At 37.2% G+C, this 26508-nt stretch overlaps 1 protein-coding gene across 2 annotated transcripts in view; it reads right to left on the reverse strand.

Annotated features, from left to right (window-relative positions):
• LOC116463601 (protein mono-ADP-ribosyltransferase TIPARP) overlaps positions 1 to 26508 on the reverse strand; it is a 34305-nt gene that overhangs the window by 4792 nt on the left and 3005 nt on the right. For both annotated transcript variants that reach the window (XM_058434751.1, XM_032146785.2), the window contains exons 2-4: positions 24696 to 25653; positions 8512 to 8680; positions 6662 to 6822 (exon numbers count right to left, since the gene is read on the reverse strand). In XM_058434751.1, coding sequence (XP_058290734.1) covers positions 6662 to 6822; positions 8512 to 8680; positions 24696 to 25653 — 1288 coding nt within the window. The remainder of the gene's footprint in view (positions 1 to 6661; positions 6823 to 8511; positions 8681 to 24695; positions 25654 to 26508) is intronic.

The raw sequence follows: 26508 nt of genomic DNA on the forward strand, positions 1-26508 counted from the left end.
CCACCACCACCACCACCACCACCACCACCACCACCACCACCACCACCGCATTATCATCATCAACACACAGTCTTTTAAGAGATGACTTTCAAGAAGCTAAAAGCAATGGAAGCATGACTGCCGTCTCTAACCCCCACCTTCTACAAGTGACTGTGCCTTCAAATTAATGTGCCTCAAAGTCTCTTTGTGAGACAGAGTCCTGGATGGGTGGATCCAGGGCTTACTGAATCTCCAAGGTGCTTTTAAGTACAGGGGCAGATTTAAAGTGCTGCTGGTTTCTCCAACCTTCACAACAAAAGGCACAACAGTCCTTGTCCTCTGTAGCATTTTCTCAGAGCCTACACAGATTCCTTTGGATCCTCAGTACTGATACATTTTTCTGGTACAATGGTACATTTTTCACTGGTACACTTTCCTGAAGAGAGGTCTCACTGCTTTAATCAGATTCTCAAATATCTGTAACTCCTTAAAAAGCCATCACTAATCTGGAGGAATGGCGGGGAAGCAAAGAGTATAAGCCCCTTATTTTTATTTAATAGCTCCTCCCTCTATCCAGCTTTGCAAAGAAAAGGGTAAGTCCCCAGCCTACCAGGTTTTCTATTATTATCAGGGGTTGAAGTTACCAACACAGGCTTCTGGTTTGAAGGAGAAAGGTAAGATTCTCTGCAAACACTCTCCTCTAGAGGTTTTAGACTGTCAGCCTGTACAGCAAACCTAGCCATGACAACAGAAGAGATTCTGCCCCTTTTCTTTCTGATATCACTACTATGGACCTGTTCCATAAAATGAAAGCTTCAAATATAGCTTTTCCTTTTTTGGGGGGGATGGAGGTCTGTTATTACTAACATATGCTTGAAGATGAGCTGAGATAAATAAATCCTATCCATTCTAAGATATTAAACTGGACTATGTATATGGTTAACATCCATTCCAACCCATAGATGCTTACTTGTAACAGGCCAACATCCTAACTTGCCTAAAACATAAAAATGCATATACCCATCTGTCTGATGGGCTTCAACACTCTAGTAGCCATGGGTTAAAAAAATATGTTTCAAGCACAGTTACAAATGTGCCTTTATTTTCTGAGAATGAGTTTGTATTCACCTCATGGGTATTCCAAAGATACACTGCATGTTTCACAGACTGACACCAGCCTTCTCTAGCGAGGTAAAGTCAAAGGGAATTGAGCTTCTACAGAAGGATCTCTGAAGAATGAAATTTCAGAATCCAAAGTCACTTTTTATTACTCTTCCTCCTTCCCCTGACCATTTTGAAAGATGTTTACTAAACCAATTTCAGCGATGAAATACAAATTAATTCATTTTATCCTTTTCAGGGGGGATTAAAGAAACTGTGCAGGCATTCTCATGACCATGAGGTGACTGCATGGGATAAATGTTCTTTCAGCTGAAAGCACTGAACCGCCAAACCCCTAAGCTTTGTTTGCTTATGCAGTCTCAGTTCAAGTATTCTAAGATTATTAAAGAATAAACTCCTGTTTATCAGCCCCATTAAAAAGCAGGAGAAACCTTTTAAAAACAGCCGAATTTGTAGAAAATTCATTAATTAAGTCAACCTCCTACCCCACCCCTTCCACTCTTAGACATCTGATTCCCTGAGAATTGTGGCCTCTTTAACACCTTTTTTTTTTTTGACCCTTTGCATTTAATAACACTTAAAAACAAAACATCATGCCTGTAATCCCAGCTACTTGGGAGGCTGAGGCAGGAGGAATGCTTGAGGACAGGAGTTCAAGACCAGCCTCAGCAACATAGTGAGACCTTGTCTCTACCAAAAAAAAAAACATTAGCTGGAGATGGCAGCATCTACCTGTAAGTCCCAGCTACTTGGGAGGCTAAAGCAGGAGGATCACTTGAACCCAGGAGTGCCAGGTTACAGTGAGCTATGATGATCATACCACTGCACTCCACCCTGGGCGACAGAGGAAATTCTGTCTCTAAAAAAGTTTTAAAAATTTAACAAAACAAAAACCACTTAAAAAAGAAACTTTCTCCCTGGCTAAGATCATAGCCTCTGGAATCTGATTCTAAAATATGCTTTTTGGAACCAATTCCCCTCATCTTTCTCCCTACTAGGTCCTTCAGCCCCACACTCTAGGGTAGATAGGATCACTGCATTTACCCATCCCACCCTGGTGGACTGGCTATTTCTCTGCTCTTTTCTCACTAAAGTTTATCTGCCTAGTATTTCTTTGATTTGCTGATCTCTTACTTTAGACCCGATTATCAGTTTTAGACAGAAAGATTAAAATAGAAAATTTTTAAAAGAAAAAGGAAAATAAAGAGTAACTATTTTTGTTCTCTGGTAAGCCCATATTATGAATATATGACTACCTAGTAGATATTGAGGGTTCTATTCCAGACCACTGCAATAAAGCAAGTATCACAATAAAGTGAGTAATACAATTTTTTAGTATCCCAGTGCATATAAAACTTATATTTACACTATACCATAGTCTATTCAGTACATAATAGCATTCGTTCTTTTAAAAAAACAATATTTATACCTTAATTTAAAAATACTTCATTGCTAAAAAATGCTAACAATCATCTGAGCCTTTGGTGAGTCGTAGTCATTTTACTGGTGGGAGGGTCTTGCCTTGATGATGGCCTGACTGATCAGGGTGGTGACTGCTGAAGGTTGAGGTGACAGTGGCAATTTATTAAAATAAGACAATGAAATTTGCCACATCAATTGACCCTTCCTTTCATGAAAGATTTCTCTGTTGCATGCAGTACCATTTGAAAGCATTTTACACACAGAACTTCTTTCAAAATTGCAGTCAATCCTCCCAAACCGGCCGGGCATGGTGGCTCAAGCCTGTAATCCTAGCACTTTGGGAGGCCGAGGTGGGTGGATCACGAGGTCAGGAGATCGAGACCATCCTGGCTAACACAGTGAAACCTCGTCTCTACTAAATACAAAAAATTAGTAGGGCGTTGTGGCAGGCGCCTGTAGTCCCAGATACTTGGGAGGCTGATGCAGGAGAATGGCGTGAACCCAGGGGGCGGAGCTTGCAGTGAGCGGAGATCCCGCCATTGCACTCCAGCCTGAGGGTCAGAGCGAGACTCTGTATAAAAAAAAAAAAAAAAAATCCTCCCAAACCTTGTTGTTGCTTTATCAACTAAGTTGATGTAATATTCTAAACCTTTTATTATTTCAAAAATCTTTATAGCATCTTCACCAGTAGATTCCATCTCAAGAAACCACTTTCTTTACTCACCCAAAAGAAGCAACTCCTTATGCATCCAAGTTTTATCATGAGATAGCAATTCAGTCACATCTTCAGGCTACACTTCTAATTCTACCTCTCTTGCTATTGCCACCACATCTGCAGTGACTTCCTCCACTGAAGTCTTTAACCCTTCAAAATCATCCATGTGGGCTGAAATAAACTTCTTCCAAATTTCTGTTAATGTTGGTATGTTAACCCCCTCCCATGAATCACAATGTTCTTAATGGCATCTAAAATGGTAAATCCTTCCCAAAAGTTTTACAATTTACTTTGCCCAGATCCATTAAAGGAACCACTACGTATGGCAGCTATAGCCTTACAAAATACACTGTTAAAACAGGAGGTCTTGAAAGTCAGAATGACTCCTTGATAAGTGGGCTGCAGAATGGATGTTGTATAGCAGGCATGAAAACACTAATCTGTACATCTCCATTAGAGCTCTTGGGTAACCAGGTGCATTGTCAATGAGCAGTAATAGTTTGAAATAAATCTTTTTTTCTTGAGCAGGTCTCAATAGTGGGCTTAAAATACTCAGTAAACCATGCTATAAACAGATGTGCTGTCATCCACGCTTTTTCCATTTATAGAGCACAGGCAGAATAGATTTAGCACAATTCTCAAGGGCCCTAGGCTTCAACTTAAAGTCACCAGTTGCATTAGCCCTTGACAAGATAGCCCTGTCCTTTAAAGCCAAGCATCAACTTCTCTCTACCTATGAAGTCCTAGATAGCATCTTTTTCTAATATGTTTTGTCTACACTGAAAATCTCTTGTTTAGTTTAGCCACCGTCATCAATGATCTCAGCTAGATTTCTGGATAACTTGCTACAGGTTCTACATCAACACTCCCTGCTTCACCTTGCACTTTTATATTACAGAGATGGGCTCTTAAACCTCATGAACCAACCTCTGTTAGGTTTAAACTTTTCTTCTGCAGCTTCCTCACCTCTCTCGGCCTTGAAAGAACTGAAAAAAGTTATGGCCTTGCTCCGGATTAGGCTTTGGCTTAAGGGAATGTCGTAGCTGGTTTGATCTTTTATCCAGATCACTAAAACTTTCTCTATATTAGCAAGAAGGCTGTTTTACTTTCTTATAATTTGTGTGCTTACTAGAGTAGCACTTTTAATTTCCTTCAAGAACTTTTCCTTTGTATTCACAACTTGGCTAATGTTAAGGCACAAGAGGCCTAGCTTTTGGCTTATCTCAGCTTTCGACATGCCTTCCCCACCAAGCTTAATCATTTCTGGCTTTTGACTTAAAGTTAGAGATGTGTAACTCTTCCTTTCACTTGAACACTTTGCCGTCTTACGTGGGTGCTGTTCTTGGCACCCCAAAACAACTGTAACGTAAAGATCACTGGTCAGATCACCATAACAGATACAATAATAATGAAACGCCTGAAATATCCGAAGAATACCCGAAATGTGATGCAGAGACACAAAATGAGTGCATGCTGTTGAAAATATAGCACTAATAGATTTGGCTTGACCTAGTGCTGCCACAGACCTTCGATTTGTAAAAAACACAATTATCTGTGAAGTACAATAAAGCAAAGCACCATAAAACAAGATATGCCTGTATAATGAAGGCATATTTGTGCCATTAATTGTATTGCTGCTTATATTATCTTTATAGTTCATACTTTTACAAAACAAGCCTAAGTTTCAAAAAAAAAAAAGGAGGAGGAGGGCATATTCCATAATTACTTATCATGAGATAAAAACAGATGCATTTTCACCATTCACTAAAACTTTCCAGGCCAGGCGCGGTGGCTCACGCCTGTAATCCCAGCACTTTGGGAGGCCGAGGCGGGCGGATCACGAGGTCAGGAGATCGAGACCATCCTGGCTAACACAGTGAAACCCCGTCTCTACTAAAAATACAAAAAATTAGCCGGGCGAGATGGCGGGCGCCTGTAGTCCCAGCTACTCGGGAGGCTGAGGCAGGAGAATGGCGTGAACCCCGGGGGGCGGAGCCTGCAGTGAGCCGAGATTGCGCCACTGCACTCCAGCCTGGGCAACAGCGAGACTCTGCCTCAAAAAAAAAAAAAACAAAAAAAAAAACAAAAAAACAAAAAACTTTCCAACAATGCAGAACTTGCATTCTTACCCTCACACAGAAGTTATATCTTGCTTGATTGGCTCAGCATGCCAAGCTGCTGGTCTCACTAATGAGTTCTACTGTCTCACCAGGAGGACAATATATTCCTAACTACTGGACACTGACACTATCTCCAGCTGTGCTAGTAAAATCACAGAAATGGCATTTTTTACTAGTTCTAATTTTTTAAGAAACCCTACAAGGTAAAATTTTTCAAACCGGCACTTAGAAGAAAGAACACACTTAACCCAATCCAATATATATTTCTAAGATTAATCTTACTACAAATTTCTTTTGGATAATGATCATTTCAGGGATTTTTATTTGTATTTTGTTTTTACTGTTCCCCTTCCAAACATGGGATTAGAATCACTAAGATTTTGTCATAACAACTTAGGGAAAACAGTTTGAGCTAAAATAAAAACAGTAGGAATATAAAAATGGTATCTTTACCTCAAAGATCAGCACAAAAAAAAAAAAACAATTATGCTAGACCTCTAAAGTTCATAAAACCAAGTAAACCTGTATCATTTTCAAAATCAGTCTCTAAAAATAGCATATCTGACTGGAGTAGATAATGATTTCCCTAGAGATACTAATTTTCAAAGGTGGCCATGCAAATGGTAATGTGCCCCACCTTTTGGTATCTATAAAGATGTGCCACTGGGTTGTCTGGAGACCAAAGGAAGAAACAACTCTTAGCAAAATGGAAGAAAAGCTCACCTACAATTCAGAAGGGTGAGTTCAGTCCTAACCTTCTATTAAGAAACCGTATTCTTAGTAAGTATGACAAGTAATTTTAGTGAGTATCACAAGAAGACGTGGCTTACATAGCAAATAAGAATGTAAATTATTTGAAAAGGTGAACTTTCCCCATTCAAATTCCCTCAAGTAAAACAAGAAATCACCTTGTAGGACTCTCCTCACTTGCCCTGGCAGTTTGGCTAAGTTGTCCTGTAACACAGAAGGGTCTCATCTTGAAAGCAGTTTCATGGCAGGAAAAAATCTTCCATGAAGAAGGTAAATGCAAGTTCTGTGCCTCATTCCACACACAATTATATTTAGTTGTGGAAAAATGTTAACTCTAAAAAATCCAATAAGATACTCATTCTTTTAGTGTAACTGGATTTATTGTAGCTTATTTACACTCAATTTGTTGAGGAATTAAAATCCAAAGAATAATTTGGAATTTCACATTCTAGGGGTACTAACCAAGGGAGACTCTTATTTTTTATCTCTAGTATTCAGAAATGCATTTACATAAAATGAGAGTAAATATTGAGACCTTATACTCGACACTTACTGTAAATATGGAAGCAGTATAAAACAGGAGCGGAAGAGGGGTCTCCTTTTTATCTCTCTTCTGAAGAATGAATTGTGGAGGATGTAGTGGTTATTCCACATCATAAATCGAACCTCTTTCAGACCCCGAGAGTTGGCTTCTTCAATCAATCGAATGACAGACTATGGAGGAGAAAACAGAACCAAAAAAAAAAGAAAAAAAAAAAAGGAAAGTTAATAATCATGGTTAAAAATGAAAATTTAACCAAAGGCAAAAGTTAATCTCACAGGAATTTCAATAAAGTACAGTGAGTTTAACTAATTCCCTTTATATGCTAAGATTTTTTTTTTCCTTCCAAGTATGTAGGGTGGAAAGATGCTCCCTGTTCATAAGGCATGGATTTCCACCTTACAAAACATATGGGGCCCAGGGAACTATTTTATTCTATTTTGAGCCTTAATAATATCATAGAGAGTTTTCGTTCATATTTCTTAAGGGAGTTTTCAAAAGAGGAATTAAAGATAGTGATGTTGGCCAGTATCAGTGGCTCACGCCTGTGAGTGGCCTGTGAGCCACTCCCAACACTTCGGGAGGCAGAGGAAGGAGGATTGTTGAGGCCAGGAGTTCAAGACCAGACTGGGCAACATGGCAAGATCCTGTCTCCACAAAAATAAAAAATAAAAATTAGTTGAGTATGGTGGCATGCACCTGTAGTCCCAGCTATTTGGAAGGCTGAGGCAGGAGCACTGCTTGAGCCCAGGAGTTCGAGATTATAGTGAGCTATGATTGTGCCACTGTACTCCAGCCTGGGCAACAGAGCAAGAGCCTATCTCTCAAAATAAATAAATAAATAAAATTTGAAAAGGTGGTGGTATATAAAGTTCAAGCTCTAAACCCAAAAAAAACTTCTCAGAGGAAAAACATAGGAACAGTCTGAGTATTCTGAGAGTACATTTTAAACAGCCTTGTATTCTATTTGGAAGGTAGATAACTAGTGATTACCAAGTATTCTGAGAGTACATTTTAAACAGCCTTGTATTCTCTTTGGAAGCTAGATACTAGTGATTACTTCAGCTTACTTAGTTTAATATTGTGATTTACAATAATTAACATACTAGGTTTTCTTCTTTTGCTATTGTCTTTAAAAATAAAAGTAAGGTAGATAAGTTGTTCCCCCCTTTTGTAATGCTGGAAATGAACTTAAATTGAAAAAGTCAGATCTTTGGAATGTGAAATTAATCTCTAAAGTCCATTTGAGGGTGTTTAAACGACTCAGAATTGTCATTCAGAAGCAAAGTAAACCATCATCATTTTAAAACCTTGCTTTGAGACTGAAGGGCTATTATCACTGTCTCAGACTAAGGATGCAAGTGCACATAGGAGAAAATTGTAAATAACTGATTTCCCTGACCACAACTCAATAAACATTTTCAAGTACTTCTTCCAGAGACATGAGTGATTGCTTCCATTGGGCTTCTAAAATGCTAAGTGTAACACTTGATCCAATCTCCATAAGCCCAGGAGCCAGATATAATCAAAAGGTATACCAATTCTTATCTCGTGAAAATTACTCCATAGGTGGCAACAGGTCAAAGTATTTCATCTCTATAATGTAAGATTCTGTGGAAAGCATTTTATTTATCTGATAATGGTGGTATGCTATCTTTAGATTTCAAATTAATGGAAAGAAATAAATTTTAAGAGAAAGAGAAAAGTTTTCTTGTATCAGTGAGACTCAATTTTATATTCATAAGCTATTTGATTATATGCATAGTTCTGCCTAGTCACTGTTGTAAAGAAAGAATAAAAGAATACAGGAAGAAAAAAATAAATTTGAAAAAGGTACTTGTCAACAAAGAACCTGTAAATACCTCGGGATACTCTCTCCATCCAAAGTGGTCCCTACAGAAGAATTTCCAGACTGTGTGGTAAATAGAGTTGACATTGCTAGAGGGTGGTGTGGACAGCCTTCGTAGTTGGTCAAATTCTGTTGTTTCATACACGTTCATGGCATTCAAATCTGCCCAAAATTCTTGTCCTCTAAAAACAAACAAACCAAAAAAAAACCCCAAAAACCTGTTAATAAATTTGTAAAACAAAAATATCTAAAAATATCATTGGACATTAAAAATATATAGCATAGCCTGTTGTAGAATTTTCAAAACTTGCTTTACTTGGAGTAGAAGCATATTTATTGCTGGTTGTTTCCACAGCATCCATTTCCTACATGCCCTTTCTAATCAAGACCAAAATTTCTAGGCCATGGAATTATAGTAGTAAGATTGATTTAACCCCACAGCACCACTGGCCTAACCCAATCAAAATAAGCCCACCCTCCACTCTACAGTGGGCTGGCCTCAGCCAATTAGGGAGTCAGTTTTACTATGATGCTATGTAGAAACTAAACATAGACAGAAAATTTCTCTTCAAGCTTGACCTTTTTTTCAGAGGCCATCAGTTTACTTGAGCCAATACAGGAATACGCAGTATTGCCTGATCAAAGACAGAATAAAAGAAGGGAAAAATGAAATGAATCCAGATAAAGCCAGTATTAATCCACCCAACATCAGTATTATCTTTTATCCTGTGGGTTGAAAAATGTTGGCAAAACATGAAGAAAAAAATAGTTTGGATTATTATGAGGTTTAGCTTTGAGAATATTTTGGTCATCTTGTTATCTGGTCGACTGCTGCTGAATCATTCCTTTACAAATGTCTCCATACTGTTGGAGGGGAAGTCCCACTATATGAATCAGACTCATTTAATAATTTATAAAAGGTAGTCCAATAAAAACATTTGTGTTTCCTCTTTTATGGAACTTCATCTAGAGTTTGAAACATTTGAACCATTATTTCAAATAACTGGCATAATGGTCATTATACTCTTCTGTCTTTTCTTTTTTGTGTATGTCTGAAAGTTACTATAAGAAAATATAAAAAATTAAATATATGATAACAGCATAGATATTGTAGCACAGTCTACCACAGATTTCTAAATGGATGTCTACAACACAGGAAATACTCTAGATCTACAGGCATTCAGAAAGACTGGTACATGTGAAGTCTAGGTGTTGAGACAGATTTTCCCAATAATTAACATTTCCTTGCTGTAAATTAGGATTTTGAAAAGGATATTAAGTTTGATCTACGGTTGCACCACTGCACTCCAGCCTAGGCAAAAAGAGCGAAACTGTCTAAAAAAAAATTTGATCTATGGGTTTTGCTAGCTAGCACATTTTCCAAAATCTGCTCTTGGAATAGTTTCAAAAACTATTAACAAGTATTCTGTGCACAAAAGATTCTGCAGTCAAATATTTGAAAAATGGATTATACAAATACTTGCCATCCTCTATCCCAATGTTCACAATTTATGAATCAGGTTCTACAATGAAAAAATAATCATATAACCAACTGATGATGCCAAAAAGTATGGAACTTAGAAAAGCAGTATACTCCTTTAAAATTCCTAAAGATCTTGCCAATAAACCCCAAACTTCTTGCTTAGTAAGAGTACTAACTAGTTGGATATGGTCTCAAAAACAACATATAATTTTAATTAAGCATGAAATAAGACAATATAATGTACTTTAAAATAATATTTGGCCGCTGTTTTAAAATGATTTATGGTAAGTAGGAATATTTAATTCAAATAGAAAAATGTTTCTGGGAAATCCTAAAAAGCAAAACAAACACAACAAAACAAAAAAACAAAAAAGTCCTGTAAACTGGAACTCCTATGCCTAAATTAAACTTCCTATCAAGTTGCCTTAACATATTTTCATTAACTTTAGGAGAATCTGATGTTATGATTGGGAAGTGTGATAAAAAACTTTCTCCCTGTTAAGATTGTTTCAAGTTTCTAAACATATTTTTCCCCCTTTAAGCTTATTGCCCAGCAACTGTTCCCAATTATGAGTCACAAATCCTCAGTATTTCCTTTAAGGAGTTCTTAGAACAGCAGTCATTATGTTAACATGCATTATAATATAAACAGCCAATGCTTTTTGCTGTTTAGTGTCAGATTTTATTCTGGACATCACTCTAGCAATTTCTGTTTAAGCCTGTATTACTGAGACTTCATAGATAATGATTTGCATGAGAAAGACATCTACAACTGCAGCTTTTGCTACATTCTCTGTGCATGTCAGTCCTTTGGGCATTATGAAGTTTCTACGACAAATCCTAATTTACTACAATCAACTGTTCTTTGGATTGATGTATCAAAGTACTGTTTTAGCTCTACTTGATTTTCAATATGCTTTTTCTAAACTTGACAGAGACAAAATCACAAATTTGAAAAACATTAAATTATCTTTTTGTAAGATTAATTTTACCACCTGCTTTCCCTTAAACAGGGAATGCTTTAAAAATCTAAAGCCAAGAGGTTTTTTTCTCCACAATCTGCATCAGCATAAATGTGTGCAATATGGATGCCAAATGTTCAACAGCCACCACACTCTTCTTTATCAAACTATTGTTTCCTATTATCAGAAAGCAGTTATGAGTCATCTATGTGTGATAATCGTGATGGTGGGCTCTACTGGGCAATACACGAAGAATTAAACAGATGTAGTCCCTGTCTTCCAGGGGCATTAAGAAAGAAATAACTAACAAAATGTAAGCCAAAGAAGCAGTGCATCTGCCTATCTAAATTCATCAGTGGCAAGTACATTCAGGAAATAAGAGACAAAGAATAAACATGCAGCAATATGGGAGAGGAGATGGTTATTGGCATCCAGTAATGGATAAAGGTCAGGAAAATTAAGAGGTTTTACTTTATCAATCCAAGACAGCTTTCTGCAAGAAAAAGAATCTTAGGAGCAGTTTAAATAACAGGAAATATCACTGTAAGTAAAGAGCTGTAAAAACAAGGAAAAAGAGGTCTCCAAGCACTTCGCTTCTTTTTTTTTTTTTTTTTTTTTTTGAGACGGAGTCTCGCTCTGTCGCCCAGGCTGGAGTGCAGTGGCGCGATATCGGCTCACTGCAACCTCCGCCTCCCGGGTTCACGCCATTCTCCTGCCTCAGCCTCTCCGAGTAGCTGGGACTACAGGCGCCCGCCACTACGCCCGGCTAATGTTTTTGTATTTTTAGTAGAGACGGGGTTTCACCGTGGTCTTGATCTCCTGACCTCGTGATTCGCCCGCCTCGGCCTCCCAAAGTGCTGGGATTACAAGCGTGAGCCACCGCGCCCAGCCACTTCGCTTCTTGAAAGACGGGTGGAGACAGGATTGGTACAAGTAGTTGGAAAAGGAGACCTTCTGAGCAGGGGTATCTGAGAGATGAGGAAATGGGAACTTGTAAATTCCTATAAGGGGGTAAAACAAAGAATGTGAGAGACTTCAGGCAACAAACTGAGAACGTTTAAGTCCAGGGTGTCAGAGCCTTAAGATATAAGGTTAGGAATTTACAGTATTGAGCAGATGAAGTTAGAGTCAAAGCAGTAAATACAGGATGTTGGAAACTGTGCAAGAGAGACAGTGCTAGAGATTGGGGGTGTCTCTGTAAAAACAAGGTGCAATAATCCTTGTGGATGAAAACCCCATCTGGCCCAAAGGCATCTCTACTGAGGGATGGCCAAAAAAGAGTATGGGTGATAGCCACTGTACGGTAGGATTTATATCTTGCTATTTGTATCAGATGGCTAAATCCATCAGTATTGTTTTATCTAAGATACAGCCCTATCATGAACCAGAAGAAAACAAAACCTTGTGAACAGACTGCTGATTTTTGCTATTAAGGGAAGAATCAACTTGAACCACTGAAATATTAACAATTCTGTTTTTACATGTCTCACCACCACACCCACTATAAGAATCCATATACAACACTAATTTAAAATGCTGAAAAGGACGCCCATTCTCATAATTTAGATGCTTTATAACAATGGTTCTCCTCTTATTCAACAAATATCTACACATACCAATTAAGCCAACATTTTCCGACATACATTACCAATGCATAGAGCACCAACACCCACACTGTCAGAAAGTATGCCACACACATTTCTTTAATAAGTATACTAATATCTTAGTATTTAAGATCCTGAAAAGAAAGTAAAAAGGACCTATGACATGAATAATAAACAGTTGGAATGCAAACCAAAACTAAAAAAGAAAAAGATGCTAAATGAAACAGAAAATAGTAAGAACATGACTTCTTTCTCAGATAAATAGCTCTTGGGTTTATACATTTGGGAGCTCAGTAAAGAGTGTAACCATTTTAGGCAGTTTCTCTGTTTATAAAGTGTTTGTAACCAAGAAGAAAACGAGACCAAAAAAAAAGCAAAGTAATTTAAAGTAGACACATTAATTTGGTACTAGGCTCTGCTTTGGCCATAAGAAAATGAAAAAGGCAAAATGACACAGAGCACCAATCTAGTGGGGAAAGGAAACCTTGTAGCATAGTGTGAAGTGTGGCACAAAGGTGGTCAGAAGCAGATGGCTTACCTCTGCTGGGAAAGGTGTCAAGAAAGGTGGTCAAGGGAGTTGTCCCAGAGTGGATAAAATGTGAGCCAGGTCCAGCTACCAGGCAAACAACGGGAGGCAGGACACCACATGCAGAGTGACTCCATGTAGAAGCTAACCAAACAAGGCACACAAGAATAGTGTGCAAGAGGCACACCCAGTTCATGTGGGAAGTTAGGGTATATGTATCTATGAGAGATAAGGGATAAAACTGGACTGGATAAGTTGGCTTGGGCCAGATAATGAAGAGCTCTGTTTACTGTGTTAAGAAGTTAGGTCTTGATTCTATGGGCAGTAAGAAACACCAGTGAATTTACAACAAAGTCCAGACTTGCCTTTATAAAGGTCACTCCAATTGTAGTGGTATAGAAGAATGATTTACTTATTTATTTTTGGCAGTGGACAGGTAGAGAAAAACATTCATCTGCTAAATATTAGGATATTTATCAATATTATTCTATGAACAGCCATCTATAGTTATTAGAACTGCACATGAGGCATGATGAAAGAGGACTAAGGAGGCAATATAGGAATGATCTGAAGTATTTAAGAGTTAGAATTTAACTGCATGAAGGATAATTACATGTGGGGCAGAAGTGAAAAGAGACTAGGATGTGTCCCATGTTTCTGGTCTGGGTGGTTCTATAATGGTGCTATTAACAAGACAAATTACAAGACATACAGCAGGTTTAAGTGGGAAGGTGATAGAAATAAAACATAGAACTCAGACTTTGGCGTAGGTTGATTAAATACAAAGTTTTCTGAATCCTACTCTGTACAGTTTTAACCAGATCGGTTAGACTTCAGAACCTTGGCTTCCTGCCTGTAAGAGTTAACTGGTTTCTCCAAGGATAAGCCTGTGACCTCAAACTAATTAACACACACCCTAATCAGCTAGACTCACCATGCACAATTAGTAGTGTCCTTTTATTATTATGATGTAAAGTGAAAATATCTCCCAATATGGAGTGTCATAATGATAGAAAGATAAAGATTAAATGCAATGTGGAGAGTACTTGAGGTTCTGCTACTGGCTTGAGACAGGCACGGCAGATGGGATATGTTGGCCGCTGCTAAAGAAATTTCACTGGCGAACAAAATATAGCTGACTTTTGATACCTGGCTTTGATATTTCCAGGACTCATTTAGCAATGCTGGAATATCTGGCAGCTTATATCGCTTCAAATATGTTACAAGGTGATGAGAATCAAAGCCATGGCATACACAATACCAACACATTTTGTGAAAACAGTGTAGTTATTAAACTTCAGAAAACTATGTATTCGTAACTTTCTTCTTTAGAAGCAAAACTATCGTTTATTCTGTTGCTACTTCAGTTTTTGCTAACACTGCCTCAAATAAGTAGCACAGGGCTGTTGGGGGGGGCGGCAATAAAACTTATTCATAAATGCTTACATCCAAAGCAACATCTTTTAATACTCACCAGAGATTAAATTTTTTTCTTTCACTTTTTTTTTTTTTTTTGAGATAGGGCCTTCTTCTGTCACCCAGGCTGGAGTACAATAGTGCCAACTAGGCTCACTGCCACCTCAAACTCCCTTGCTTAAACTACCCTCCCACCTCAGCATCTCCAGTAGCTGTGACTATAGGCACACTCCACCACACTCAGCTAATTTTTGTATTTTTCTGTAGAGACGAGGTTTCGCCATGTTGCCCAGGCTGGTCTCAAGCAATCCTTCTGCCTCAGCCTTCCAAAATGCTAAGATTACAGGCGTGAGCCACGGGGCCCTGCCTCAGAGGTTAAAATTCTACACTTAATTACCACACTATGACACTGTAAAACTATTAACATAAAACTCAGATCATGGATTTATCTGAATACCTCAAAAGATTTTTGGGTAGGTAAAAGTGTTTGTTCCCCACCTTAAGATACAATGCATTTCTCGGGATAAATTCTTGAAGAAGTGATCATTAGGCAAAATTCTATGTTGCTGCTCCCTTGGTACCTCCTGAAACATCTTGGAAATTCTTATTCCAAGAAGGCAGCAAGTTAGTGAGAAGGATGCTGTCTGAAATCACATTTATCTGTGTGCCAAACCTCATGTCTGATTCATAAATTGTTAGACAACTGTAGTCTTAAAAGTCACTCTAGAAGTGAACCCAGTGAAATGAAAAATAAAGGATAAGAGATAGAAGAGAGGCAGGTAAGTTTCCTAAATGAAAAAGATTATCTGTTTTTAAGCTTTTTAATTGTATATTCTCCAAAAGCATGTGGGGAACTAAATAAACATAACACAGCTTATTCTCAAAACACACTGATACGAAGACATGGCCATTTGAATACATCTAGATGTTTGCTAAACCCCTAATAAATAATACCATACAATGAAGTCCACCGGCCCCAATGCAACCACTAAAAGCAAATTACAGTATCTACTTAAGGAAAATAACCTACTAAAATATTGTTATGCTGGCTTTTTTGTTGTTTGTTTTCTATTACAAAACTACAGATCAAAGCAAAGAACACAAAAAGACTTTTCAATAAAATGTGGGTAAGTCTAAAATCTTTCATAAATGAAAATCACACTTATGAGATCAGAAGATCTCATTGCCATCTATTTATGGTAGTGTGGGATTAAATTTTGCATCATGAAGGTACCAGAAATGTCATACAGCCTTAACTTTTATTCAAGTTCAGTCACATGTCCTAAGATCACAGAAGGCACTATAAGTGAGACATACTTCTCAACCATGGCCTGATGAGAAAGTGAAACTTAATTTCTGTAAGAACAGCTGGGATAGAAGGCACAGGTTAGTTTTTATAAATTGGTAGCATGCCTTATACTACCTTAAATTATGCAATCACTGATTTTTATAAAGAGTAGATATCCCCTCTGTTAAGAAAAATATTTTTAAAACTGAGAGGTTTCTATCTTATCTCAAAGTAAACAACAAAAAATGCCTCCCATGTATTCAAGGCACAAATAGTGGTTAATTCAATTTTTTGAATATAGAATTTGACATCCCTTAAAAAGGGATAAAATAAATGTTTTTCTAATTTTTTCTACATAAATATAATACTATATGTAAATGATAAAATTACTTAAAAATAAGTTGCTTTCAAATACTTCAATTCAGCACTCATTTACACATAAATACTAGTTATAGTTATCATAAAAATATTTTCTAATAATGCCTAGTAAGATATAAACTATTAGCTTAATTTATTTCTGCTTTGACTTTTAAATTAGAAATGATCCCCATAAAAAGGTTTTTACTCAGAATTTTCTATTATTTAGCTTTGGCTTTTTCCCCAATTAGTCCAGATGAACTAACTGATCAATGAAAGAATCAGAAATATACTCATTGGTGACTTATTACGTATTTGATACTAAGAACCGAGAGATGAGTAAACAGCTTTCAGCAGACTAGAGATTTGAATACATACAAGCAAGCTATATATAGAGAATTCATCACTCTGATAGTTCTTTAAACAAATTGCTGGAGAAAAAGACTTCCTATAGAAAAGACAAAGAGTCTTTTTATTGTCTAGGTTTTATAAGCTATAACAAAACCTTTCAAACATAGTCTTAAATTGGTAACGTTTTCTGAGGGAGTTGGATTCTACAAAGCCAAGTTTCTATGATAGATTCAATTTTATCAATTAGTTAAGAGAGTCGAAATTATTTCTGGGTAACAAATTTGTAGAACACTTTACATAATGCTTCTGATGTCTGCCAGCATTTGGATAATCCAAATGTCAGAAAGCAAGCAAGCAAAGTTCCTTCTGTTTCACATACTTTACCCTGACTCTGTTTCACATACTCTGCCCAGATTCAAGGATGTCTTTCTTTTATTAGGATGAGTAATTAAACCTTAGAAGGCAAACCCAGTGTTTATCCTGTGCTAATTTTTACTCTCTACATGCCTGGAAATGAAAGAGCTAAGCCAGGTGACAGTCAGAAACCAAAGACGAACCACAGCAGGAAATTATTTAGAGTATTTTGTGCCGTTTGCCCTCTGCACCTTGATCAGCTGCAGGAACTGTGAAGATCACAGGGTGCATGCAAGATTCTGAAAGCACATGCACTACTGCAAGCAAAGTTCACCCTTTGGTCCTCACCCTTGCCATTCTTCACTGGCTATTCAAGTGCTAGTGAAAATTTAGACCAAAGATGATCATCCAAACTCTTTGGCTCTGTCACGTAAGTGGAACAATTTAAGAATTCTCCAATTCAGAAAGAAAAAGCTAATGTAATAAAGAAATTCTTGTAAGTGTGGCCTAAACATATTTTCTAATCATTACAAGAAGTACTATGTTTCAACATAAGATTACTCACAAATCCTTCCTTATACTCAGAGGCAATAGCACCAAAACAGAGGACTTCAATTTGCATGACGAATACAAATTTACTGAACTCTTCCTCAGTCAACTTAGTCATGGGAGATTCTCAATACACTCCTTACACAACTTTTTGTGGTACACATACTTGAAAGTCACTGGTTTCTGTAGAAGGTGAAAAGGAATAGTTGCTCTAGCATTCTCACTCTTATAAGAACTTATCCTTTCATTGTGATGACCATGCAAAGGTGTTTTTTTTTTGTTTTGTTTTGTTTTTTTTTTGAGACGGAGTCTTGCTTTGTCACCCAGGCTGGAGTGCAGTGGCGCGATATCGGCTCACTGCAACCTCCGCCTCCCGGGTTCACGCCATTCTCCTGCCTCAGTCTCTCCGAGTAGCTGGGACTACAGGCGCCCGCCACCACGCCCGGCTAATTTTTTGTCTTTTTGGTAGAGACGGGGTTTCACCGTGGTCTCGATCTCCTGACCTCGTGATCCGCCCGCCTCGGCCTCCCAAAGTGCTGGGATTACAAGCGTGAGCCACCGCGCCCGGCCCATGCAAAGGTTCTTTACTTGTCAAGTGGGTGTTACTAGTAAGTAAACAGCATAGAGCAGAGAAAGATCCAGGAGACAGACACATTTTGTTGTGTGGAAATGGCAAATAGGAATGCTTAGTTAACTCTCTTCTATGCTTGCCTTAGTAACAGTAACTAGCTAAGTCAGTAAGGAAAATTGGAAGTTTCACAAATGACAATTAGAAGTTTATTAATGTCATCAACTTCTAAAATTTGAGTTCCTAATAATAGAATTGATTATATTTAGCTCAAGTCTGCAATACTGTCCTCTTCACAGACTGAATATGTCTTTACAAACAGAATTTATTGTGCATAAAATCCTTAATTTTCAAAAATTTCAAAATGTATTTCAGAACCTACCACTTGTAATTTCAAATTCCCTATTAACAAGGAATTATCTATCTCAAAAATTTGAAGCTTTCAGTTACTGTGTCAGGGATTGGGGTGGATTAGGTTTAACATCTGAAGGAAGAAATTTTAAACTGGGGTGAGTCTGCATACGGTATAATTCTCAGTCCTCAGAAAGCACTGTCATAAACAATCTATAAATATAAAAATAAGCCCTATTTAGTTTTGTTAAAGAAATTCCTTCACATCAGCCGGGCGCGATGGCTCACGCCTGTAATCCTAGCACTTTGGGAGGCCGAGGCAGGCGGATCATCTGAGGTCGGGAGTTCGAGACCAGCCTGACCAACGTAGAGAAACCCTGTCTCTACTAAAATACAAAATTAGCCAGGTGTGGTGGCGCATGCCTGTAATCTCAGCTACCCAGGAAGGCTGAGGCAGGAGAATCACTTGAACCCAGGAGGCGGAGGTTGCGGGAGCCGAGATCGTGCCACTTGCTGCACTCCAGCCTGGACAACAAGAGCGAAACTCAGTCTCAAAAAAAAAAAAAAAAAAAAAGGAAAAAGAGGAATTCCTTCACATCTAAAATGTGGCTTGTTTGCTCCTAGAAATGGTGAACTTCAGAAGTATTTTATTCCTTGTACAGTTTCTGTTTAAGGTGTTGCAAAGTAGACGTAAAACCAAGATTTCAGGCTATCACCTATTTCAAACCCAGAATCAAAGGGAAAATGGCTCAACCTTCAGCACTGTGGTCCTTTTTCAAAGATACAAAATCTCTCGAACTCACTTTACCTTAAAACCCCAATCTTACTATAAAACAGAAACTCTACTACTTTTACAAAGTGAGTTTCTTTCAAAACTTTTACAGTGTCCAATTGCAACTAGCCATACAAGTTGTGCCAAAATAATTATCTTGCAATTTGAAATATATTTTTTCCCTTTGCAAAAAATGATATACACATGTACTAAGTTTTCCTTCCACAAAAAAACAACTGCGACTCACAGATTGGAGACTGATAATTATTAAAGGTTGTTGGCTAAGGTTAAGAGGACTTAAGGTCCTAATTTAAATGCAATCCAGAATCATCACCATCAGACAAAGGATGCAGAATCCGGTGGTCTCAAATCAGGAGATAAAAATAAAAGAGACCATGGGAAAAAAGTCATAATCTCAAATGGCTGTATTTTTGTAGCATTCCTTGAGTAGTCAAGGTTTGCATGGACTACATACTGCTTTATCCTTTAGGAATAGCACCCAAACCCAGAATAAAACTGAGGATCACTGACCATGATTAGAAATACACAAAAGAACTTACGAAGTTTATCTTTGCTTTATGGTAGATTGTAAATCTATGATCCAGAAATTCTAGTATAATAGGATAATTCTAGTATAATAGGAAATAGATTTACAGGGACACAACAGAGTTATCAGTCAAAAGTAGCATTTTTTTTGCATGCCCACTATGTGCAGAATGAAGTTTTAAATGCTGAATGGAGTTACTACTATAAATTGAGCACCCCAAATCTGAAAATCGGAAATGCTTCAAGCCCAAAACTTTCTGAGCACCAAGATGATACCCAAATGCTCACTGGAGCATTTCAGATTCTTAACTGGGGTACTATGCAAATATTCCAAAATCCAAAATCTGAAACACTTCTGGTCTCCAAGAATTTTGGATAAGGGATATTCAACTCATATTCCTTTTTTTTCTTACTTACAATAAAAAGAGCGAGCTTTGGATTCAACTCAATGATAAAATACATAATGTATCATGCAATTATTTTTAGGGAATGCCACATAACCTTACAAGCTATTTCCTCCAACTGTCTGATTTAAAAGTTATAAATCATTTTGACAAGGTTCATTTTCATTACCATAAATACATCAGGAAAAGAATGACCCCAACCTGAAGCCAGGTGGCAGCTGCTTCAAAAAGTCTAATCTGCTTATTGATGAAAAATCAAAAAGGGAATAAATAAATGATTGCTATTGATTCCAATGATAGCTCTACACAGATCCAGTAACTTCTCTGGGTTAGTATAGATAGAAGCCAATTAGTTTTATTTCATATGTAAATAGTAGCATAAAGAAGTACAAAAAATAATTCATTGGATTGCTTTATCCTAAAGCACAAGGCACACATTTTGAAAGTCACTTCAAACACAGTTCTTGCTTATGGAGCTGTCTTTCTCTTAGGCAGAAATTTTTAAAATAAATTTAAACTCATCCAGCTGTGTATATTCAAGACCTACCAAAAAGTCACAAGGCATAGTAAGTTTCAGCTGTTCTCCTCTCTCCAGTGTTATCAATAACACATAATGAGTTAGTTCATACATCATCACAGCTGTGCACGCCAGAGCTAACTTGGCTAATTTAACTACTCCAGTAGAGTTCAGTCAGGAGCTTGCTCTAGTTTAGCTAATTCACTATGCAAGTCATATAGGGACTATAACAGTATATGCTTTTTATGATCATTAATATACATTTCTCTTTTATACAGAGTTTCTGTGAAGTCATCTAATGGTATTGTCCCTTGGACAGATTTTAAAAATAGACTTCTAAGGGCAATTAGCAATCAAAATCACTCAGCAACTAAAACTATGACAACACTCTAGCCTATAGCCTTAAAGCAACTAAAGCTCCCTCTTTTATCAGTGAGCATTAATCCCAAAAGAAAAAAACCCTGTCCTCTGAAAAAAATTAATAATGGATTCAGGGTTTGCAACTTTCCTCTTCCTCTTCACCTCCACTCTCTTTCAATAAATTCAGAATTAGAATAATCATTGGTCATATGCGCACCTGCAGGTAGCCTCCAAAATAAGGTTTGCAGTGTGTCCCTTCTTGATAGGTGGAAATAACTAGAAAATTGTTCTGGCTCAATTTAAAATGAATGTAATATGAAACTAGTGGTGATCTTGTTTGCTAAAGAGAGATTTGCACAACCTCCATAATTTCAATTACCCACAACAGTACTCCACAGTGTGCAAGGCTCTTTTAAAACTGCTTAATTCTGCCATTCAATGTCATCGTCTACTAAGGATGAGTGCCTACACTGTTCGAGACTGTGTTTTCTTAATCGAAAACACAACACTCAATGTTGTTTCTCAACTGTATATTTGGAATTTGGAAATTCTCCAAGGCTCATCTCGTGTACAAAAAAGAAGCCTCAGCATCTATATCTGGGAAGTACATACACACTAGTATGCAGTTGATGTTGGCAATGAACGTTTGTAGATGTACAAAAGCAAAATGAGAAAGCAAAGTGGGATTACATCATAATTTCATTACAAGGAACAAATAAGCATGTATTATTGAAATCCTTTTTTAATGTGCTTTTAGTATCTAAGCATCTTGACTAAAAAGTTGGAAAGGTCCTGTGAATTTATCTAGTTCAACTTCCTTTCCAATTTCATTCCTGAGAACAAAATGAACACTATACATATAATTTAGATTTAGGTATTAAATCCAATACATTTGCAAAGCTAAATAAAAAATTTTATCTGTACAGTTTGAAACTATGAACTTTCATCTCTGCTAGAGACCCAGAACTATGAACTTTCCCCACGTATCACACAATGAAGATGTTATGGATATACAATATGATAATGATTTACCAAGCCATATAAACTACTGAAAACAGTGGGATAAACAATTGCCATTCATTATTCATTATTTCTGAATCCAAAGACTGCTGGTTCCAACTTCGACATATACACAGCTGAACACACACTTCCTGGTTATGTACAATCTGCAGATAGACCAGCTTTACAGGCCTGACCACAGAGATTAATAGCTTTAGCCAAATAATGTGGTAACCATGTGAACCTGGGCTGCTCCAGCTTGTTTGTGAATCTCTCAGCAAGGCTCAACATGCCGTTATCTGCATCTTGTTGCCAGGAAACACAACATCGCTTTGGAATACAAGGAAAACCAGGTTGCAATGACCACAAGTCAACTTCCCAAAAGCCTAATTTTTGACACTTAGCTATCTACTATATTACAACATTTCATCCTGTAATCTTCAGAGAACTTCACTTTACTAGTAATTTAACAGTTAATACTTTTTGCTATTTTCCTAGGATAGGACCACTCATTACCACTAACAATGTAGTAGGAGCAATGGTAATAATAATACTTCACTCACACTTTTCTTCTCCCAAGTGCCAGATAAACATTACTTCATTAAAACTGATTTGGAAATCAAGCACCCATTGCAACTACCTCATAATACAACAATGCAGGCTTACGGGCCTATATCTATGTCTACTCTTAAGCAAAACAATCTTACCAAAGGATAAAAAACACCCATATGTTCCTGACCTAAGAATTCCTGGATTTTCTGGGATCAAAATGATTATCTTGCCTTGTTCTCATGGTAACAGAATGTCATGTGTTGGCCAATAATGCTGCTAGTTTCTTCCTGATCAATTCAAACAGATAGAAACTTAATGTACCAAGATGCTGAAGTACTCAGCAGACTGGAAATTTGCTTCATGAGGGTGAAGTGGGAGCCGCTGTTCTGCAGAGTTTTGCAATCTGGAGATAGAAGGATTAGATTGGCTTTGAGAGTATATAAAATTAATTACCTTTGACACAGCAATTAGAATTGCTAGCTCATGGGCAACAGAGATTTTGGAAAATATGTTATTAAAAAGATTTTTAAGATAAAATGGAAAAACATTTTTCTCTTCCAATGCTGGCTTAAAAAAATAAGTTAAAAGTACTTAGCTGTATTATAAGATTTTCACTACCGAAGCAAGTTGGAATCTTGAGTGTAATATATTATCAAGTTAATACATTTATAGTCAGGAAAACTGCACTCTTGATACGATCTTACTTTTATCTCAGAGGGTCTTCTATGTAATACTTTTGAATTTGGGCTTTATACTATTTCTCTTCTTGTTCTTCACTTCCCTTTTGAAACACAAGATGCAAAGTTGTAGTCTCATAATAATTAAGTTGCTAAAAAGACACATGGATTTATGTACTATATAACTGAAATATTAAAATTATTAAAAGACAACCATTTACCCATTACCATTACTGAATGGGAACGAGATAAATGGGGGAAAAAAAAACACGTTTCTGTAATGCGAACAAGCTCTGGCACCAGTCAGAATTCAGAAGGTTGACACGAAGCTACCAGAATCAGACAACTTGGAAATGTTTTACTGCAACCATTTGCTGACTCTCTAGATACATAGGTAGTGTAAACCAACATATCTGTGAACAAAGATGACTCAAGGAATTCTTTTCTCTATTCAGTGTATTTCCCCCTCCAATATGGGTCATCTCAGTACTATACCAGGCCATTCATTAGCTATGAAGCTGTTAGGTTGCCTTCATGGCCACCCCAATCAGACAGCATGGACAGAAGTCCTCTTCTTTCCCTTTTAATTTTAATCCTTACTCTTGATCATACACAAATAGCTACTAACACCACACACTTTAGCTCCTTCTATGCTACAGGAGAAATAACTTAGAGATGCAAAGATTAATGCTTATTATATAGCCATTTTTGCAATAGCAACTTTACATGAGGCAACTATCATTTTCTTCATTTTAAAGTTTAATTAAAGAAGAATTCAGATGTGGAAATACCAGTTCCCTGCCAGTGAATGCTGCTTAGACATCCATACTAAAAGAACTGAGTTATGTATATACACACATCTTGTGTACCAAAACTCAAGGATAATTGTTTGAGTATTAAACATACCTTATCATAAATTCATCCCTTCACTGATTGTTAAAAGACTCTTCCAGGTTAAAAAAAAAAAAATACCCTAAATTCTGGAAAAATTTATTTTATCTATAATATAAACTTAATGGTGAAAAGTTCCAAGGAAACTAATCAAAGATCCAGAAGTATGGGAGGAACTTCTGAATCATTCACAGAAAAGATGTTTATACCATTCAAAATGAAGAGGGCCACAAACATCTCTCGACGATACTATTTTTCTTTAAAAAATAACAGCTACTCAACGTGCAGAGCTTTAAAATTAGATAAATTAGGTGTTCATTATTTATGTTATAGTAAGATTCGCCAGACTTTCTTTCAAAAGCCAGTTTTCCTTGGGTGATTAAAACAGTATTTGATTCACAATATTTAATGTATGTGCAACTTCTCAGTCACACGCACGTTGAACTGAGTGACATATGAATTGTTCAAATCATAAAACTTTCACTGTCCGGTTGAGTTAATAGCCTGCATTCACCCACCATGAAAAATCAGGATAGCATAGTCAAAAGAATAATAGTGGGAAAAAAAAAAACCTGTTACTACTGAAAGAAACCATCCTACTAAGCTTTTAGCTTCTTTACCTTCTCTATAGCATTTAACAACAGTTCTACAAGTTGTTATAAATACATACCCATACTTCATTCTCATTCTATCATTTTCTGGGTTACAGTAAAATCTTTCCAAGTGCTCCTGAGAATCATTGAATACACTCTGCCACTTTTGAGTAGTTGTCCTTTTGATCTGCCAATGATATGGCAAGACAGTGTGGTGCTTCAAACAATCCCTGCCATAAATACAAGTGCCTTGCAGAAAGTCCATGCAAATTTCAATTCCGTTCTCTTGGTGAGTGTGGTACTGCAACTGGTTCACCAGCTCAAACACGAGGTCAAGGGAAGCCTCTTCACTTTTGTCCTGGAAGAGCTCAGTACTCAGTTTATCACTGGTGTCCAAAATGTATTGGATTGTAAAACTGTTTTCTTGGAAAACGCCTGGAACATAATCTATGACTTTGTCTAAGCAGTCAGGACTAGTAGGAACATCACTTGAAACTGGGTGCAAGAGATCAGTCTGGAAGTGACCAGTTGTAGAATCTGCCACCGTCCCACTGAAGGTTTCTGATGGAAAGCTGTGATCTTGGATTGGAACCACTTGTTCCGGAGCTTCGGTGGAAGGATGGGCTTCTGCTATCTGGTCCCCAACATTTGTCCTATCAGGAATCAGAACAGACATATTATTTTCTGCTGGTGGGCATGATGAATTGATTTCCATGGCTTTCTTCATCATAGGTTCATGTAAGCTGTTCTCATCTGTACTCTGGTTCCTAGATCTAAAAACCCCATCAAGTGAGCCAGATTCTAGAAGAGTGTTTAATATTGGCCTCAAAGACCTCAGGGTTCCAGTTCCCAATCTTTTCTGATCCTTTTTCTTAAAACAAGTCTTCAATGGAGTGATCTTCTCAGAGAGTCTCATTTGGCATGAAAAGTCATCAGGAGGAGAGGGAGGCTGCACTACACAGTCTGGCTCAGGTTCGGTGGTTTCCATTTCCATGATGTGGATTAGCTCCAACTGCTCCTCAGAGTCTAAAAATCCTACGAGGAAAGGAAGGAAGATGATCATTTACAAACTGACAGCAACTGGATTTCATTCATTCATTAAAATGTTTTGTTTTTGTCCTGACTGATTCCCTGAAACCATTCCTCTTATACTATATTTAGTTTTTACAGGTCAATTTTAAATTTTATTGAGAAATTAAGGCTCCAAAGCACCCAAGGCTATTCAAAAGCACACAGCAGGTAAAAGCACACAGCAGGTAAAAGCAGAAGAGTCTTTCAATAGGCCATTGGCATGCATTTGTGGACTGAATACATAAGAGTTTGCAATTCTGCTAGGTTATGAATTTTTACTATAAGGTTAGAGTGGGGTGGGAAATGGGAGGTAGAAATAACTGTTTCTAGATGATGACAGCAGGGAAACCACATTTCCACTCAGCTTTGTGGTTCTCTTCCTAGTTGTTTATGTATCACCTATCTCATGAGTTTACAAAAAGTTTGTTCAAAAGTTCATCAAATGAAAGATAAACTTCGAACTTAAAACAGTGAGTGAATTTAAGAGTATAAGAATATACACAAGAAACAGGGGCTCTCAATTGAAATGTTACATGGGAGAAAGCCAGGAGTCTGTTAAGCATTTCTATATTCAGAAAACTCTAATATACTATCCAAGAATGTTAAGAGTCTACTTTTGCAACCCCCAAAAACATTACCACTACTGATGGAATACAAGGGTGTGTTTAGTAACAGAAGCCCCATTAGCAACAACCACTGCAAGCTGTGTCAGAAGACAAGCACAACTTGGCAACACAGAAAAAGCCTCCTAGTTCTTGTCTTCAGAAAAGTTACATATATACATTTTTAAAGAGCAAATGAAGGTATACTATAGAAAAA

The sequence above is a fragment of the Hylobates moloch genome, unplaced genomic scaffold (assembly GCF_009828535.3).
Source record: "Hylobates moloch isolate HMO894 unplaced genomic scaffold, HMol_V3 SCAFFOLD_44, whole genome shotgun sequence".
NCBI classification, from domain to species: Eukaryota; Metazoa; Chordata; class Mammalia; order Primates; family Hylobatidae; genus Hylobates; species Hylobates moloch.